The sequence below is a fragment of the Rutidosis leptorrhynchoides genome, chromosome 7, assembly GCF_046630445.1.
Source record: "Rutidosis leptorrhynchoides isolate AG116_Rl617_1_P2 chromosome 7, CSIRO_AGI_Rlap_v1, whole genome shotgun sequence".
NCBI classification, from domain to species: Eukaryota; Viridiplantae; Streptophyta; class Magnoliopsida; order Asterales; family Asteraceae; genus Rutidosis; species Rutidosis leptorrhynchoides.
The window spans coordinates 68,611,519-68,627,411 of NC_092339.1; the positions used below are offsets into that span (position 1 = coordinate 68,611,519).

General features: G+C 33.0%; 2 protein-coding genes across 3 annotated transcripts; one reads left to right on the forward strand and one right to left on the reverse strand.

Moving 5' to 3' along the window:
* The first annotated feature begins 1,391 nt into the window (after nt 1-1,391).
* Nucleotides 1,392-6,550, forward strand: LOC139857424 (beta-ketoacyl-[acyl-carrier-protein] synthase III A, chloroplastic-like). Its single transcript, XM_071846176.1, has 9 exons — nt 1,392-1,413; nt 1,578-1,752; nt 2,353-2,501; nt 3,843-3,979; nt 4,123-4,228; nt 4,298-4,416; nt 5,723-5,787; nt 5,879-6,101; nt 6,192-6,550. Exons 2-9 carry the CDS (start codon nt 1,583-1,585, stop codon nt 6,411-6,413), a joined length of 1,191 nt encoding a protein of 396 aa, XP_071702277.1. The 5' UTR covers nt 1,392-1,413; nt 1,578-1,582; the 3' UTR covers nt 6,414-6,550.
* A 2,330-nt stretch (nt 6,551-8,880) lies between these two features.
* Nucleotides 8,881-13,457, reverse strand: LOC139858623 (uncharacterized). Of its 2 annotated transcripts, none has more exons than XM_071847455.1 (5): nt 13,255-13,334; nt 12,694-12,853; nt 11,222-11,273; nt 10,764-10,830; nt 8,881-9,218 (listed from the first exon to the last, which is right to left on the reverse strand). In XM_071847455.1, coding segments are annotated over exons 1-5 (372 nt in total). In that variant the 5' UTR covers nt 13,257-13,334; the 3' UTR covers nt 8,881-9,127. The 2 variants fall into 2 exon arrangements, with proteins under 2 accessions (XP_071703556.1, XP_071703557.1); XM_071847456.1 differs by lacking the exon at nt 13,255-13,334 and adding an exon at nt 13,352-13,457 and having other exon boundaries at nt 8,882-9,218.
* Nucleotides 13,458-15,893: the final 2,436 nt, after the last annotated feature.

The following is a 15,893-nucleotide window of genomic DNA, read 5'->3' on the forward strand; positions in this document are numbered from 1 at the left end:
AAAAAGTTGGGGTGTTCTCTAAGGATATTTGATGGCCGGGCTAGTTGGTTCGCGACCGTTCGATTTTTGGGTGATTTTTGGGTGATTTTTAGATGATTCTAATCTCGTGCTCGCCTCTTAGATTGGTCTCATTCTCTATTTGTTTCTCTTTATTTTTGTTGGTTTTAGGTATTTGTCGTGTGTATGTTCTAGATTGCTTAGTTTTTAGAGTCGCGAGCTTTAGTCTTTATTTTTTATTTGTTTAGTTTGGTAGTTTCTCGCGTTGTATGTTTTGGAGGGTTTTCATCTTTTGAATGATATCCCTTCTATTTATAAAATTTTTTCGTTTTTGCCGGAAAATAATGGCTTCCATCATGCCAATAGAACAACGGGAAAACATTTTATAGTAAGCCGTCATAAATATCATGATTGAGTAACATTTTATTTATTTTTAATTTTCATTTTTTGACATAAAACAGAATTCAACTTGAATAGAATCAAATATTTAATTGTGTTATATAGTGCTTCAGATTTATATATTCTGATTAAATAGTCCCAACGACATAATTAATAGTGAAAAAGGCCCTAACAACATTGAAAAACACGAAATGTACATTAAAAACACATTTGCAACATTCAAAAATCGCAACTTCGCTCAACTTGAATCAAGATATTCACCAAGAAGTTAAACGTCAATTTGCATTTGAAGGTGAGAACATAATCAGATGAAGATGGAAACCAACCTTAAACAACAAGAACCTATAAAACTTATAGTGGCCAAACCAGTGACGAATCCAGGATTAAAATTCAATAGGGTCTAATTTTTTCTTCTTCTAAAGTTAATCATATTTGAAGGGAATTTTAGTGGTTGTTTACCTCTAAAAACCTTAATATTTAAAAATATATGGGGTCTCATAGTTAAATTTAGTGGTGTCCAATACAATTTGAAGAATACATCGTATAAAAAATTTTCAAAGTAGTGGGATCCTTTGATCCTACACCAATACATGTAGATACGCCCATGCGTCAAATCCACCAAACAATTACAAATAAAATATGGACGACCACTCGACACAAAAAAGACTTGAATTAGCCAAAACTCAATTTGAATATGAGGTACATTTTATGAATCATCCTTGATAGACAGCGCTCAATAACAAATGAAAAGGGAAGATGGTAAACTACATCGCAAAATTTTACAATACGATTGACCAAAATGAATAGAAGAAGACAGGGACCTACAAATGAAAAAAAAAACTTGATTGACCACAACCACCATACTTGAAAAGTTTAGGGATTAAATCAAAAATATCGATTTGTCAGTGGTCAGTAAATAGCAGCAAGTCCAAATTTTGAAAACTATTTATTCAGGCATATTTGGTGTACTTCGACTACACCTAAATTTTGATCAACAAGCAACCCAAGATAATTGTTGTAACATAATTTCAAACACATCTTGTTTTATTCATAGCTATATACATAATTCTTGTGTCTAATGCTGCCATTGTTTCACCAAGAATAGTAGTTAGCATTAAAAGCTTTGAACATTCCTTTTTTTTTATTGTCATTAATTTGCTGTAATTTGTGTTTATCTGCAGATATAATGGAAATTGCATCATTGGTTTTTACTCCTAAAGTTCCTCAAGTGAACAAAATGAGGGTTTCAGCTCCATCTGGGTTTTATTCCCCTGATGCAATCTCCATGAGGGTATCATGTTCCAGTACTGTTCAAGGTTCTGATCAGCTATCTGCATCTAAATCTCAACCCTCCAGGTACTTATTGGTTGAATATTAAATAAAGTTTGGATTTTTTTTAACTTGTATTCTGTTAATTGTGAATGATGAATCAGTTGAATGCATGCTACTTTGGTAATTAAATGTTAAAAATGGAACCTGAAAAGGTCTGTAGCTATAAATGAATTATTTTCCTTCTTTTTAAATTATACTTATTTCAGTGTAATTTGATTGCTGATAAAGTTAGTTTTTTTTTTTTTTTTTTTTATATATATTCTAATTATTGTTTTTTATCATAACTTTGGTTTTTATTGTTTGAAATGATATGTTGTTCAAATTGGTGTTCTATAGTTTTGAGAGTCTCTTGTAAAGAGTAAATGTTAAGGGATTCAGATATTTGTTACTTTTATCTCAAAATATTATGTTATTTTTTTTATTTTTTTATTTTTTTATTTTTGCCATTGCTTGCATGAAAAATGTTAATACTTTTTTTCTCAATAATCTGTTTTTCTAGTTGTGAGTATTTCGTTAAATCCATAATATTCTCGCTGTTTGTCATTATTGAATAGTTAAACTCATTTGTTTTTTCATATTTTCGGAATAAATAAAAACTTTTTTTATTTTCTAATATACTTTCAGGCTTGTTGGAAAGGGCTGCAAATTAGTTGGATGTGGTTCTGCTATACCTAATCTTCAAGTTTCTAATGATGATATATCTAAAATTGTTGATACAAATGATGAATGGATAGCTGTGCGAACTGGAATCCGAAATCGACGAGTTCTTACAGGTTAGTTTGCACTTACAAAACTTATCAGTTTATACATATGAATCTATTTTGATTATGTTCTATTCGTAATGCATCAAATGTGTTATACTAAAAGAGTCAAATAAGAAGGTCACAACGTTAATATTTATGTGGGGAGATAGTCATCTAAATGTTCAAATGTCGTAAGTCCTTTTTATGACCAACACCTGTAGATTATTATTATGATTGTGTATATTTGTAGACTTTATCCAACACGAGTTAATTATAACGTATAAATGTAAATTTGATGGCTGGGCCCACCCGACCTCTTCATTGAAGTACTAAAATCCATTTTTGACTGTTACCGGCTTACTAGCTTTTCTATCAAGTCCCCTTTGGTACACAAACTCATCTTGTCAACTTTGGAGAGTATTACTTCATTAGTATCCTAAAATTTAAGAAGCATTTTTAGTGTATATAATAATATGAATGAATTATGAATATGAATAATAGTATCGGCATGTATTACAGTTACACTTTCTCCTATTGTATATTTGTATGTATCAATGTTTTGAAAGTTGTATTGTATGTATGAAACTTTCTTAAAGTTATAATGTATGCATTTATGCCGGTTGTCAAGACGCAGAATAGCAGGTTTATAGGAAGTTCCATACATACATTAGAAACTATGATATACATTAGAAAAAAAATTAAATAAATAAACAGAGTTTCAGAAACAAATAGAACTTTCTAATATGGATACATACGATAGGAAAAGGTGTGAAGTTGTCAAAGCCGCAAGTTGGGGACGAGTCGGTCGGGACCATGGAGGGACGAGACGGGCGTTGACCAATGTTGACTTTTAGTAATACATAAATTTAACATATATATTACACATAAATATATCAAACATAACATAAATTCAAACATAGATGTATGGCACAAATCTAATTTTAAAAAATATATAAATTTTGTCGTAACTTTGACTTTGATCGACTTGACCGACTTAGACCCGACTCGGTCCAACTCGGCCGACTCATCCTGACTTTTTAGCGTTGACCAACTTTTTAAAGCGTTTTTGGGCGATTCGTGACGGGTAGTCCCCAAACCGACGCATCAGCCAACTTTCACAACAGTGTCTCTACCTTGTCGCACTGTAGCAGTTAATTAAGATTACTCTGGTTAATATGGTTTTAGAAAAATACTATTAGCATACATATATAAATTTGATTGTCCTAATTTTACATCTAGAGGATTTGTTCTTTAGTATACGTTCTCAACTTCTTCGAGTTATAACGTTTTCGTCTTTTTAACCCTTGTCGAGAATCCGCATTTAGCCATTAAAACAATAAATACCCGTTAATTCGAATTGTGTGTTGATAGGGAAGGATAGATTGGCTAATTTGTCTGTTGAGGCTGCTCAAAAAGCACTCGAAATGGCAAAAGTTAATCCCGATGACGTGGATTTAGTCCTGTTATGCACCTCAAGCCCTGATGATCTATTCGGTAATGCTCCTCAGGTATTGATTCATACGTCTTTATCTTTTAAAACCCCTTCACATGAATTTTGAAGTATCGAACAATGTAAACTACCTAAATTAGACTTCAAAAAATGAAGTGTTATGAAAACTTTATCGAATCTGTTAGTTGGATATGATGGCAGATACAAGCAGCACTTGGATGTACGAAAAATCCACCAGCTTTTGATATTACAGCTGCTTGTAGTGGATTTTTAGTGGGCCTAATCTCGGCTTCTTGCTATATTCGAGGTAAAGTTTCATTCTTTGTGCAATTTGATTATTAATCGGGAATTGATAATTATGAAACGTTACCCACAGGTGGTGGATTTAAAAATGTTCTCGTGATTGGTGCGGATGCCCTGACTCGTCATCTTGATTGGACGGATAGAGGGACTTGTATTTTATTTGGGGATGGTGCTGGTGCTGTATTGGTTCAGGTATGTTTGTATGTATGTATGTATGATTGTAACTTTGTATGGTACCCTTTTTTTGTTTTTGATTGTTGATGATTACTCTTAGCAAATATTAAATATGTCATCTACATTACACAATAGATCATCGGTGCTAAAAGTGTACATTCCGACCATTTTTTATGAATGGATCAATATGGGTAATAGTTTGTCGTAAACGAGACAAATGGGTTGGAAGCCTCTTGCGATGGTACCACCTTATTAGTTGTATTTAACATACTAGATATATATTATTTTATTTTCTCTTTTAGAAAAGGATGCATGTTTGTGGATCAACATAACTCACTTTAGCTTCTTTGTAAACATTCTTAGATTATCTGTTTGGACGGATAGAGGAACCTTTTGTTAGGACTGCTTTAGCCCAATAACATGTTCAACATAAAAGCTACTGATAACATTTAGAATATTGTAAACCCCGTAGGTTATTGTGTATTATTGATACAATCATGGTTACAAATGGCGGTTGCGGCGGCCGTTGTTGCGGTTTGGTGACTAGCCCGTCCTGTTTCGCCTAAGAACGTTATATTAGTTGGTCAACGCTAAAAAGGCAGGTAAAAGTCGGTTTAAAGCCGGGGCAAAGTTGGTCAAAATTCGACTTTTTGTCAGACTTCGTTCTAATGTAAATGAAAATTCCAAGCCCATTTAATGGGAAAAATACCGACTTACTTGCATAGTATTTAAATTAACACAGCATCTTATTTGTAGATCATTTATTTAAACTAACTTACATAGTATTTAGAGAGAGTATATAAACTAACACAGTAATTAGAAAACACTAACTTATATATTATTTAAACTAACACAACATCTTAATTGTAGATCATTTATTTTTTACATGTATAATGTTTAAAATACTTATGTTTGTTATATTTAATACTCCATATATTTTGTATTTAAAAGTCAACGTTGGTCAACGTTTGTCTCAACCTCTCGACCGACTTGACCTTTCAAGATCCCGACAGACTCGTCTCTGTCCCGCATCTTTTTCAACCTTGAATACAATAGGGTGCAATGGAGAAACCCTAACCTAATAGACCGAACCCATCTATACAATTGAGTTGGACCAATCCTGATATTCTAACACCAATATTCCATTCTAATAGTTTTGACATAACCTACCTATTTTGTCACCTTTAGATGGCTCTTTACACTAATAACAATTAATGCTAAGACTTTTCAATGGGTTGAAGGCTTGAAGAGCACACATTATCATCATCCTATATCTTGTAGAAATTTTGCAGCTTTTATGGATTGTTGTTGCAACTTTTTGTAGGCCTGTGATAGTGATGAAGATGGTTTGTTTGGTTTTGATTTACACACTGATGGTGAAGGCAGCAGGTTTTAGTCCAAATTTTACAAAAAATGGTCAATGAACAGTTTATCTGTCAAAATATTAACCAGCACATAAAACTATATTTTTTTTAATCAGGCATTTAAACATAAGCATTAAAGAGAATGAAACAGATGGCTTGTTCGGTACTAATGGTTCAGCTGTCGAATTTCCTCCAAAGGTCTCTTCATATTCATTTCTCCAAATGAATGGTAGAGAAGTTTTTAAGTTTGCATGTCAGGTGGTCCCACAGTCGATCGAGATTGCACTCGAGAATGCAGGGATGACTCGTTCGAACGTTGATTGGTTAGTGCTCCATCAGGTATGAGAGATACACACACGTGTACATTTAAAAGTATCATTTTGATTATCACCACAAGAATGTTTTACATTTTTAGTTAAATAATTGCAGGCAAACAAGAGGATCCTTGATGTCGTTGCAACGCGTTTAGAAATCCCCGCAGACCGAATTATTTCAAATTTGGCTAACTATGGTAACACAAGTGCGGCTTCCATTCCGTTAGCATTAGATGAAGCCGTGCGTAGTGGGAAGATTAAATCGGGTCAAACTATTGCAACTGCAGGGTTTGGTGCTGGTCTTTCATGGGGTTCTGCTATTATCAGATGGAATTAAATTGAAAGCATAATAAAATTTTCCTGCTATTGAAATTTTTCTTATTGAGCTGGAATTGTGGGAATTGTCCTTATGTTATACTTGCATTACATAAAACATAACAATCTTACATGTAAAATAAAAACCATGATCTCTTATTCAAGACAATCAATCAAGCATTGGAGTTTATTTAATATTTTTTTTTTTTTTTTTTTTTTTTTTTTGTGTGTTGGAAGAATTTAAAGAGGATAGTCACCCTTACTACTAGGTAGGGATGTAAACGAGCCGAGCCGAGCCCGAGCTTGGTAGTGTTCGAGCTCGGCTCGTTTAGTATTCAAAAAGCTCAAGCTATGCTCGATTCGAGACTTAAAATTTTTGCTCGAGCTCGGCTCGTGATTCATGTTAAAAGCTCGAGCTCATTTACAAACTATATAGCTACACTCTTGCAATTTACTTGATCTAAATAAGGGGGAAACGAAACATCAGTAAAAGGTGGGGCACTACATCTCGAACTCGTAATGAACTTGTATTAGAGACTATCTCCAGATTAAGTTTTAGCCAATTCCAACTCGGTTTGATACGCACACATCGAAGGATAAAGGGGTTTGAGAGCCATTTATGTCACTCAAGAGACATCTCATTTTCCACTCTAAGCTTTTAAGTTGTATTTTGTTTAGGTCCATTGCATATGCCATTTTATTCTTGCCAAAAGTAACAACGTTCAGAGTTTTCCATATCATATAGCATGTGACCCGTTCAACTGATTGCCGAAGGTATTTGCAGAGTGTTGACGAGAAGTTGTATCCATTGCCTATCAAGGTTTCGTCCATATTGATATTAGAAGCAGGAGGGGCAAGGTGCCACCACTTATAAACCCGGGTCCATATGTCAAAGTCGATTTGCAATATATATATATATATATATATATATATATATATATATATATATATATATATATATATATATATATATATATATAATAATAATAATAATAATAATAAACATGCTCGTTTAGGCTCGCGAGCTTAAACGAGCTCGATATCTGAAGCTCGAGCTCGTTTATTAAGCGCGCTCTATTTTATGTTCTAATTGAGGCTCTCGCTAAGGCTCGGCTCGAACAGAGCTTTTAACGATCCGAGCTCGCGTAGCTCGGCTCATTTGCAGCCCTACTACTTGGGACAACTAACATTCGATCCGATGAATATCTATCTGATCTGATTCGCGCTCTGCTTAAAGCGGATACGGATGATCTTCTGCTTAAAGCGGATACGGATGATCTAAATGGATGAACATTATTTATGGATATGGGCATGAATGTTTATTGGCTCGAAAATGGATGACAAATATTAATCCATGGATGTACGATTTCACCCGAAATGCTTAAATATATGAACATAATATTATTTAAATATAAATATATTATCATGAGACAAAATCCAGAGTTAAGCACAACTTTTTGGGATAAGAGGATAAATAAATTTATTTTTTAAATTATATTAAATTTAGGGTTTAGAGTTTTTCAAATTTTCGGATTTTCGAGGTTGGTATTTATTGTTTAGATTAAAAAATAGCTTTTTAAAAATTATTTTTTCACATCGGGTTATCAGATGTATGATAATATAAAATGACTTAAAACTAGTGAAAAATGAGTAACGACTAATAAAATATATTTTAGGGCTTAAAAGTTAGGGTTTAAGGTCAACCAGACTAAATTTTAAATAAAAACCTCATATTTGGTTATTCTACATTAAATGTATGATAACCCAGACGTGTAGAAAAGGAAACTCAAAAAAGTGTAAAAACTACTTTAAAAGAAAAACTACTTTAAAAAAAAAAAAAAAAAAAAAAAAAAATCTAAACAATAAATACTACCCCTAAAACTTAAACTCTAAACCCTAAATTTGATGTAATTTCAAATACAATTTTTTTTTGGACAGCGATTGGGATCACCCGAGGGGGACTAAACCACCCGTTGCGATCATCTCCCGTTTTGACTAAGCAGATGTAGCGATAATAACCCCTTAGATCTCTTATATTCCCATATTAATATATTATCATACTGTAGGTTATATATGGTACTGTATTTCATTAGATGTATACATATTCTTTTCACCATTTTATTACGTTAAATTTTTAATATATTACAGAGTATATTTCTAATTGCCAGATATTTCCATCCAAGTTTAACACAGATATCTCGATCAACATACCTCTATACCTCTATAGATGATCATATTTTAATATGTATGATATGATGTTTATGCTGTCATTTGATCGTATATTTGTATAATACACACAAGTTACAACGAATTAATCAGTTAGGCTATCTAAAGCATGTAGGTTTTATACGTTAGGAACATATTTATAAATAATTATATATTTTTATTTTTATAAAAAAATATGGCTTTTAATAGTATTAAGTTGGATAAAAATATCTAACGATAAATTATCCGGTGAATATTCGTTGACCCGATTAATACATTAGTTATGGAAATGGATTGATGAATTAATATCAGTTGGATATCAATATAGATGAAAATTTTGGTTAATTGTTATAAATATGAATATGACATAATCTGATCCGTTGTCATTCCTACTTGCTATCATGCTCCATGGATAATCCATAACATAAAAGCCAAGTATAACCCAGTCTACACCGTTATATCTACCGTAAAGTGAAGGTTACGATGAGATAAAAACGGATGCAAGTATTGATAAATGAGAAAAGCCTTCCTTCAGTGCCTTCGACCTTTCGGTTCACTTTTGGAAACTGCAACACCTGAAATCTTGTTGACCTCGTACAATAACGCAGCAGAGAACAGGAAGCTGTGCCCAAAAGAAAAATCAGTTTAAACAATAACTGATAGTTTAGTTTAGTTTACTTTAGCATGATAGCAAAAACTATATTATTAGGATTAAGATAATAATGAAATTATTATTAATAACGAAAATATGGAGAGCACAAGCATTTAGATACCTTTCCATTGCTTTTTGACCATACCAATTGGGAGATGATATTTCCACCACCCATTTATAATTGACTAAACTGCCCTTAATGAAAAGCTTACACAAATTGTTTAAAACTTTTTGTTATAATTTATTGAGGGATATTTAAGGAAAAAAGCTTTAAATTGTGGTGGAACAAGTAAAATGAATGTTGGAGATATCATCTCCCATACCAATTACTAAGTTTATTTGAGTTTTAAATAATATATTATACCCAAATTGATTCATTTTTAGATGAATGGGTTACAATACTAAATTAATGAATGCCATACTACATATGCCCTGATTTCTTAAGCTTTATTTTTCCATATTCCTTTTATATTGCTATATCCAACTAAGGGCATGTTTCTTTTTAACTTATTGGACTGAGTTGAATGGACTCCTTATTCGGACACCAACTATGTCTGGTTACTTCCAACTTAATTCCAAATGAGGTGCTAAATTGAATGCTTATTGGTCAGTTGAAAAAGGGGTGTCCTCCCCATTCAACCAAAATTGTGACTATCATACCCTCTTTCATCCCTCAAGATCCATTTATCTCTAAATCAAAGCACCCAAAATAAATTCACTTCAAATTTAAAACATCATAAACCTAATCTGCTATACCCAAATGAAAAACCTCATCCCAAATCAGATTATAGAAAAGTGAAAGCCAGATTAAAAAAATAAAGAGAATGAAAAGTTAAATAACTTGTATGAAACTGCCATTTTCGTATCAAAAATCTCGTAGAATCAAAACTATGAAAGCACAACTATAGATGGTGGTGGTGGTATGGCGACGATGGTGGATGTTGGATTATGTTTATCCTTTTGGTGGTAATGGTAGATATAAAAAGGTTTAGATGGTGATGGTAGTATATCACAACGAGTATTAAGAATCTAGAATTATCTATTTGAGGACACGTTGACACTCTTCCATTTTCACATTATTAAAATAACCATTTTAATGTGTTGGTTTATTGTTGAGTTTGGATCGTATAGAATGATCCATAATTCATAACTTATTTGACCCGAGTTCGATTGATTGGTATATTATAAGAATGTTGTTTTATTTTTACTTTGGTTTATATTTTGTATCTGATTTAAATTGTCTTTTTAGTTATTCAGGCCATTTATTCAGCACAATAAGTAAACAAGATTATTCATTAACTGATTACTGCATATAGTCATTCTATATCCATACTGCCATCTTTATCCATATGTAACTTAATGAGAAAAAAGTAAACAGGCCCTATGAGTGCATGTTTCATCCTATAAACTAAGGGGGTTCCTTTATTGATAAGCAATTTCAGTGATTATGGAATAATACTACGTACGTATATAAAAAAATTACGGTAAAAAGTTTAGCATGAGAAGAAAAGTTACCAAGTCGTTATACAAACTCGATGTACAGTTCCAGCAGCAATGAGAGCGACAGCCTCAGCTAGAATAACTGCAGACAAAAAAATTAAAAAATAATCAAAATAATTATGCTATGCCGATGCTTATCAAGGATTAATAATTATCATATTGTTCGACAAAGTCCAGATCGGATTGAATATCCCACAAAAAAAATATCTTCCATTTCACACAATCTACGTTTGTTCACATTTTTACACTTACTTTTACAATTAAAAATATAAATTTAATTACATCAAGAAACATTTATTTTAGATATATTGCATTCATGAAATATCCCCACAAGTTCAATATATAATTAGCTCAAATTGAATTTGAATTATGTTTGTGTTTCCACCATGTTGTAATGAAATCAATTCAAGTAGGTTATAATCTATATTCAAAATTCTTTAAAACAGTTGAAATTCGCAAAGCAAATATCTCACCAGCACCCCATCCGGTCTTAACACCAGAAGTTTCCTGGTAATTTCCAATGAACTGCAGGAAACAGAAAAACCGTATCAGCACTTTATCATCAACAGCATACAAATGCAATATCTTTTCATAAATATTTTCAACACATATGATGATATAAGGCAATAAATTTGTTAATACCGGTTGTGATCCTGTTCATAGTCGGATAGTCCACTTTTGTGTAAAATGAGGAAAAAATACACGCGCTTCGCTGCGGGGTGGTTTTTCCGATTAATCGGAGGGTGAGGTTTTCATCGTTAATGGTCAGTTAATTGAACGTAAAAAAATAAAGGAATGAAAAAGAAAGTGGAAACAAAGTCGTAAAGAAAAGATTAAAAAAATATGTTTTCAAATCTTTTTTATTCTTTTTTCTAAAAAAAAAGGGCAAATGACGAATTTACACCTGAAAGTGGGGTTATTTACAGTGCGCAGCCATTAGCCATTGTGAACAGTGAAAGCTCAGTAGTATATAATATAATATAATAATATAATATAATATAATACAAGTATTTTCAACACAATGTATTTAAGTCCCTTTTCGTTTTGGGTCAAGGTTGAGAATATATATGGAATTTATAGGAATTTATTTCCTAAGAAAAAGACTGGAAATTTCTTCCACTATAGTACACCAATATGCGAGTATGAGAAGTGGCAAGAACTCAGATCTAGATAATAACTTTTTCTAATGACAATGAATTTAAAAAAGTGTTAACAAATTATAAACTTGATTTTGTTGTTTTCATGGTTACATAAGTGACTCCTTAGTAAGAGGAGGTCTTTAACCATATCCCTTTAAACAGACCAAAGTTCAAACCGAATAAACCACAATGTGTTCTTTTTCAATTTCTACCTTGTTTTCTTCAACAAAACTAGCAACCAGAATATAAACCTAACTTGTTATTAAAAAAGACACCAACTTTAAAATTGAGATATAGAATGTAAAAGATGATATTTATAATTTAGCCGTTCGACTTAGTGCTCTAGCAACTTTTGTTTCTTAAAACAACTATGACCTCAATCCAACTGAACATTGAACTCTTAATAATCATAGAGTAAAAACTAAGTACGACCACTTCCACGATCAGAAATAAAAGTAACATTCAATACATGATTACATTCATATATAATAAAGACGAAAAATAAAATGGGAAGTTATGATCATCATATTTAGTGGTGGCCAAGGAAGGGTTGGAAACAGCTAGGGAGTAATCCATGGGCTGCATACATCAGAGTGTGGGGTCGGATTACTCGCCCTCCCGAGTAGCCCGAACAGGGAAAACCTTCTAGCTTTTTTATGATCATCACATTTTCAGATCAATTTAACTACAAAGCAAAAGGTAACTCTTACATATAATAGCATGAAGAAAGTGTTACGCGCCATGAAAAGAGACACAAAAATTGAAGTATCCATCTTTATCTTTATAAGATTAAAAATAAAACGTACCGTCAGTAAGAAAAGAAACACTAGAGAACTAGTGAACCCTCCAAGTATGGTGAACAATTCGGACGATGTTAACTTCACTCTATACATTTCTTGAAGTGACAAAGTAACAACAAATAGCAAAAGAGAATACAACATCGAATTTCCGGACTCCGCCATTCTCCTTCAAAATTTTATCAAATTATTAAAAGCACAAATAATTATCTTTACAGCTTTATAACAGTCAAAATTCAAACTTAATTTATACGGAGTACTTTATCTTACAAACATCATAATTATGATAATAACTACTACAAAGCTATACATAAAAACTAAAAAAGTATAAATCACATTTTTAGGGGAAAAAGGAACTTGTTTACTATCTAACAGATCAGATGTGTTATAAAACTAACCCTAAACAAGTTTTCACCTAATTCTACAAGCATAACAACTATATCTATTTGTAAAAATACGTAAAATATATATAACTTAATAGAAAATAAACTAAAAATGGAAGTAAATAAGCTAATTTCAGTATTTACATAATTAAGTAGGAGATAGTAATGAGCAGATTTAAGTATTTACATAATTAAGTAGGAGATACTTGATGCTAGCTTATAAAATTTAAGAAATTGTAAAGCGGAGATATATTTCACATAAAAGTGTATATTATGAAACAAACCTGAATTAAAATTAGTGGATCGGAAGGTGAATGATTTCCGGTGATCGGACGATTGGATGAAATAACAATTTGGGGAAAATTCGGAAACGTAGTGGTTTTAGATGGGCTAAATGAGTAACTAAATGGGCTAGTTAGAGGTCAAATAGCTATTAAGCCCAGTCCCATACACAAGCCCAATTTAAATTAAAACTTGTAACTGCGAAGTATTATTTTTTTAGCGAAAAAGTAAATCAAATTAGGGATCCATTGGTACCAAAATTTCCGATAACCTATTTGTACACTATCGAACCAGTACCGTACCACTACAATTGGTATGGTATTCGGTATTTATATATTCAAAAATTTTGAATGTGGTACGTTCGGTATGGTACCGGTCCCGAAAATGTAAGTTGTAAAGTTATAAATTTGTCAAAATATACCGGTGTGAGTGACATTTTTTGTTATTATAGTTCAGCAATATTTGTTTTTATTCCTGTAAGAAGCAAAGTTGAGAACATGAATTGGTAGATCAACTCTTCACTTCACTTCAGAATTTTGTATATCTCGAGTTTCATGTACATGGGTAGTAGTCGAGCTATGATACAACCAACTTGAAAGTATCAAACCACGATGTTTACAGCGTGATACATTGTATTGATGTATATATATTTTAAGGAATTACTTTCGTTTTTATTTTTATTAAAAAAAAAAAAAAGTTTAGACTTGAATTAGTGTTGATTCATCTAGTCTAGTAATTAACTAGTCCGGACCAGCCCGCGCATTGCGGCGGGGACTTTCGGGCTGCGTATTCATATTTAACATAGTGTTGCCTATTTACAGAGGGGAACACTGCTCATGTGTTAAACGTCGTTTTAGATGTCGTTGTGTTAAACGTTTTTTAAAAAGTATCCGTTTAGAACGTAGTTAGTTTTGTTTTGTTCAATAAATTTTTTCGAGTGTAACGGTGCTGTCGGAAAAATTTAACTCGCGGCGAGCAGAAAGATACGGGTTGTCGTTGTGTTAAGCGTTTTTTAAAAAGTGTCCGTTTCGAACGTTGTTAGTTTCGTTTTGTTCATAAAATTATTTCGAGTTTGACGTTGCCGTCGAAAAAATTTAACTCGTGGCGAGCGGGAAGATACGGGTTGTCGTTGTGTTTAGCGTTTTTTAAAAAATTGTCCATTTCGCGTATAGTTAGTCCCGTTGGGTTCGTAAGTTTTTTTGTAATTGAACGGTGGCTTGAAAAAATTTAACTCGCACCGAGCGAGAAGATAAGGCCAGTTGTAAATTCGGATGGAATTAGTTTTTTTTTTTAACAAAATTATATGTTTACACTTTTAACTCCTAAAAAAGTTTAAACTTAAAGGGTCGTTGTGTAAATATAACCAAAGTTAAGGGGCCATTTATAATGTGAACGCAAACTCAAAACTACAATCCAATATAACTAAAACTACAAACATTCTCACTACATTTAGTATATATACTAGTCCGGATTCGGCCCGCGCGATGCGGCGGTGACTTTCGGCATGCGTGTTCATATTTAACGTAATGTGTTAAGGCCGTTGTAGAAGGCGTTGTGTTTAGCGTTTTTTAAAAAGTCTCCGTTTTGAACGTAGTTAGTTTCGTTTTGTTCATAAAATTATTTCGAGTTTAACGGTGCTGTCGAAAAAATTTAACACGTGGCGAACAGGAAAATACGGGCTGTCGAAGTGGTTGGGTGGAGTTTTTATTTTAAGTAAGAGAATTTGTGTTTTACCCCCATAGTTTAGTGTATTTTTTTGCAAGTTGGTTATAGTTGAGGGGGTTAAACTGAAAAATGGGGTGGGGAGGGGGGTGTCGTTTTCCCTGATAGAACGGCGAAGCCTCTCTCTTCTTTTAGTATATTTATGGATTGCTTGAGTGGTGCTGCTGTGGCAGTCTCGGATGAGTTGGTTGGCTCTATTACCGGGGTCGTTAATCTCTTTCTAGCTGGAAGGTGCCCTATGGAATTAGGAGAGTATATAGCTAGTGCTCCCCTCACACCGCTTGTCAAGCCCGGCGGTGGTCTTCGTCCTATAGCTGTGGGTACTGTTTGGCGACGTCTTGTTTCGAAGGTTGGCGCGGCTATGGTTGGCCAGTCTTTGGGAAGTTACTTCGATGGTCTTCAATTTGGTGTTGGTGTTTCTTCAGGTGGTGAGGCAATTCTTCATGCTGTGAATCGGTTGATTGAGGATCGTGGCTCTGATGTTGGCCTCTCTATGTTATTAGTTGATTTTCAAAATGCCTTCAATCTAGTTGATCGTACGGTCATGTTACGTGAAGTTCGCCGCCTTTGTCCGAGCATTTCTCGGTGGGTTGAATTTTGCTACTCTAATCCAGCCAGATTGTATTATGGGAACCACACACTATGTGTAGTGACCCGAACTTTTCCATGTTTATATATATTAATTGAGATTGATATTTACATGATTAAATGTTTCCAACATGTTAAGCAATCAAACTTGTTAAGACTTGATTAATTGAAATATGTTTCATATAGACAATTGACCACCCAAGTTGATCGGTGATTCACGAACGTTAAAACTTG

Excerpts from the sequence above, each read along its gene's own strand:
- LOC139857424 (XM_071846176.1), top strand. The coding sequence starts at position 1,583 with ATGGAAATTGCATCATTGGTTTTTACTCCTAAAGTTCCTCAAGTGAAC. Across the intron at positions 1,753-2,352 it reads TCTAAATCTCAACCCTCCAG|GCTTGTTGGAAAGGGCTGCA; the intron begins GTACTTATTGGT and ends ATATACTTTCAG. Across the intron at positions 4,417-5,722 it reads CTGGTGCTGTATTGGTTCAG|GCCTGTGATAGTGATGAAGA; the intron begins GTATGTTTGTAT and ends AACTTTTTGTAG.
- LOC139858623 (XM_071847455.1), bottom strand. Across the intron at positions 11,274-12,693 it reads TGTTTCTTTTCTTACTGACG|TTCATTGGAAATTACCAGGA; the intron begins GTACGTTTTATT and ends TGTTTCCTGCAG. Across the intron at positions 9,219-10,763 it reads CGAGTTTGTATAACGACTTG|CTTCCTGTTCTCTGCTGCGT; the intron begins GTAACTTTTCTT and ends TTTTGGGCACAG.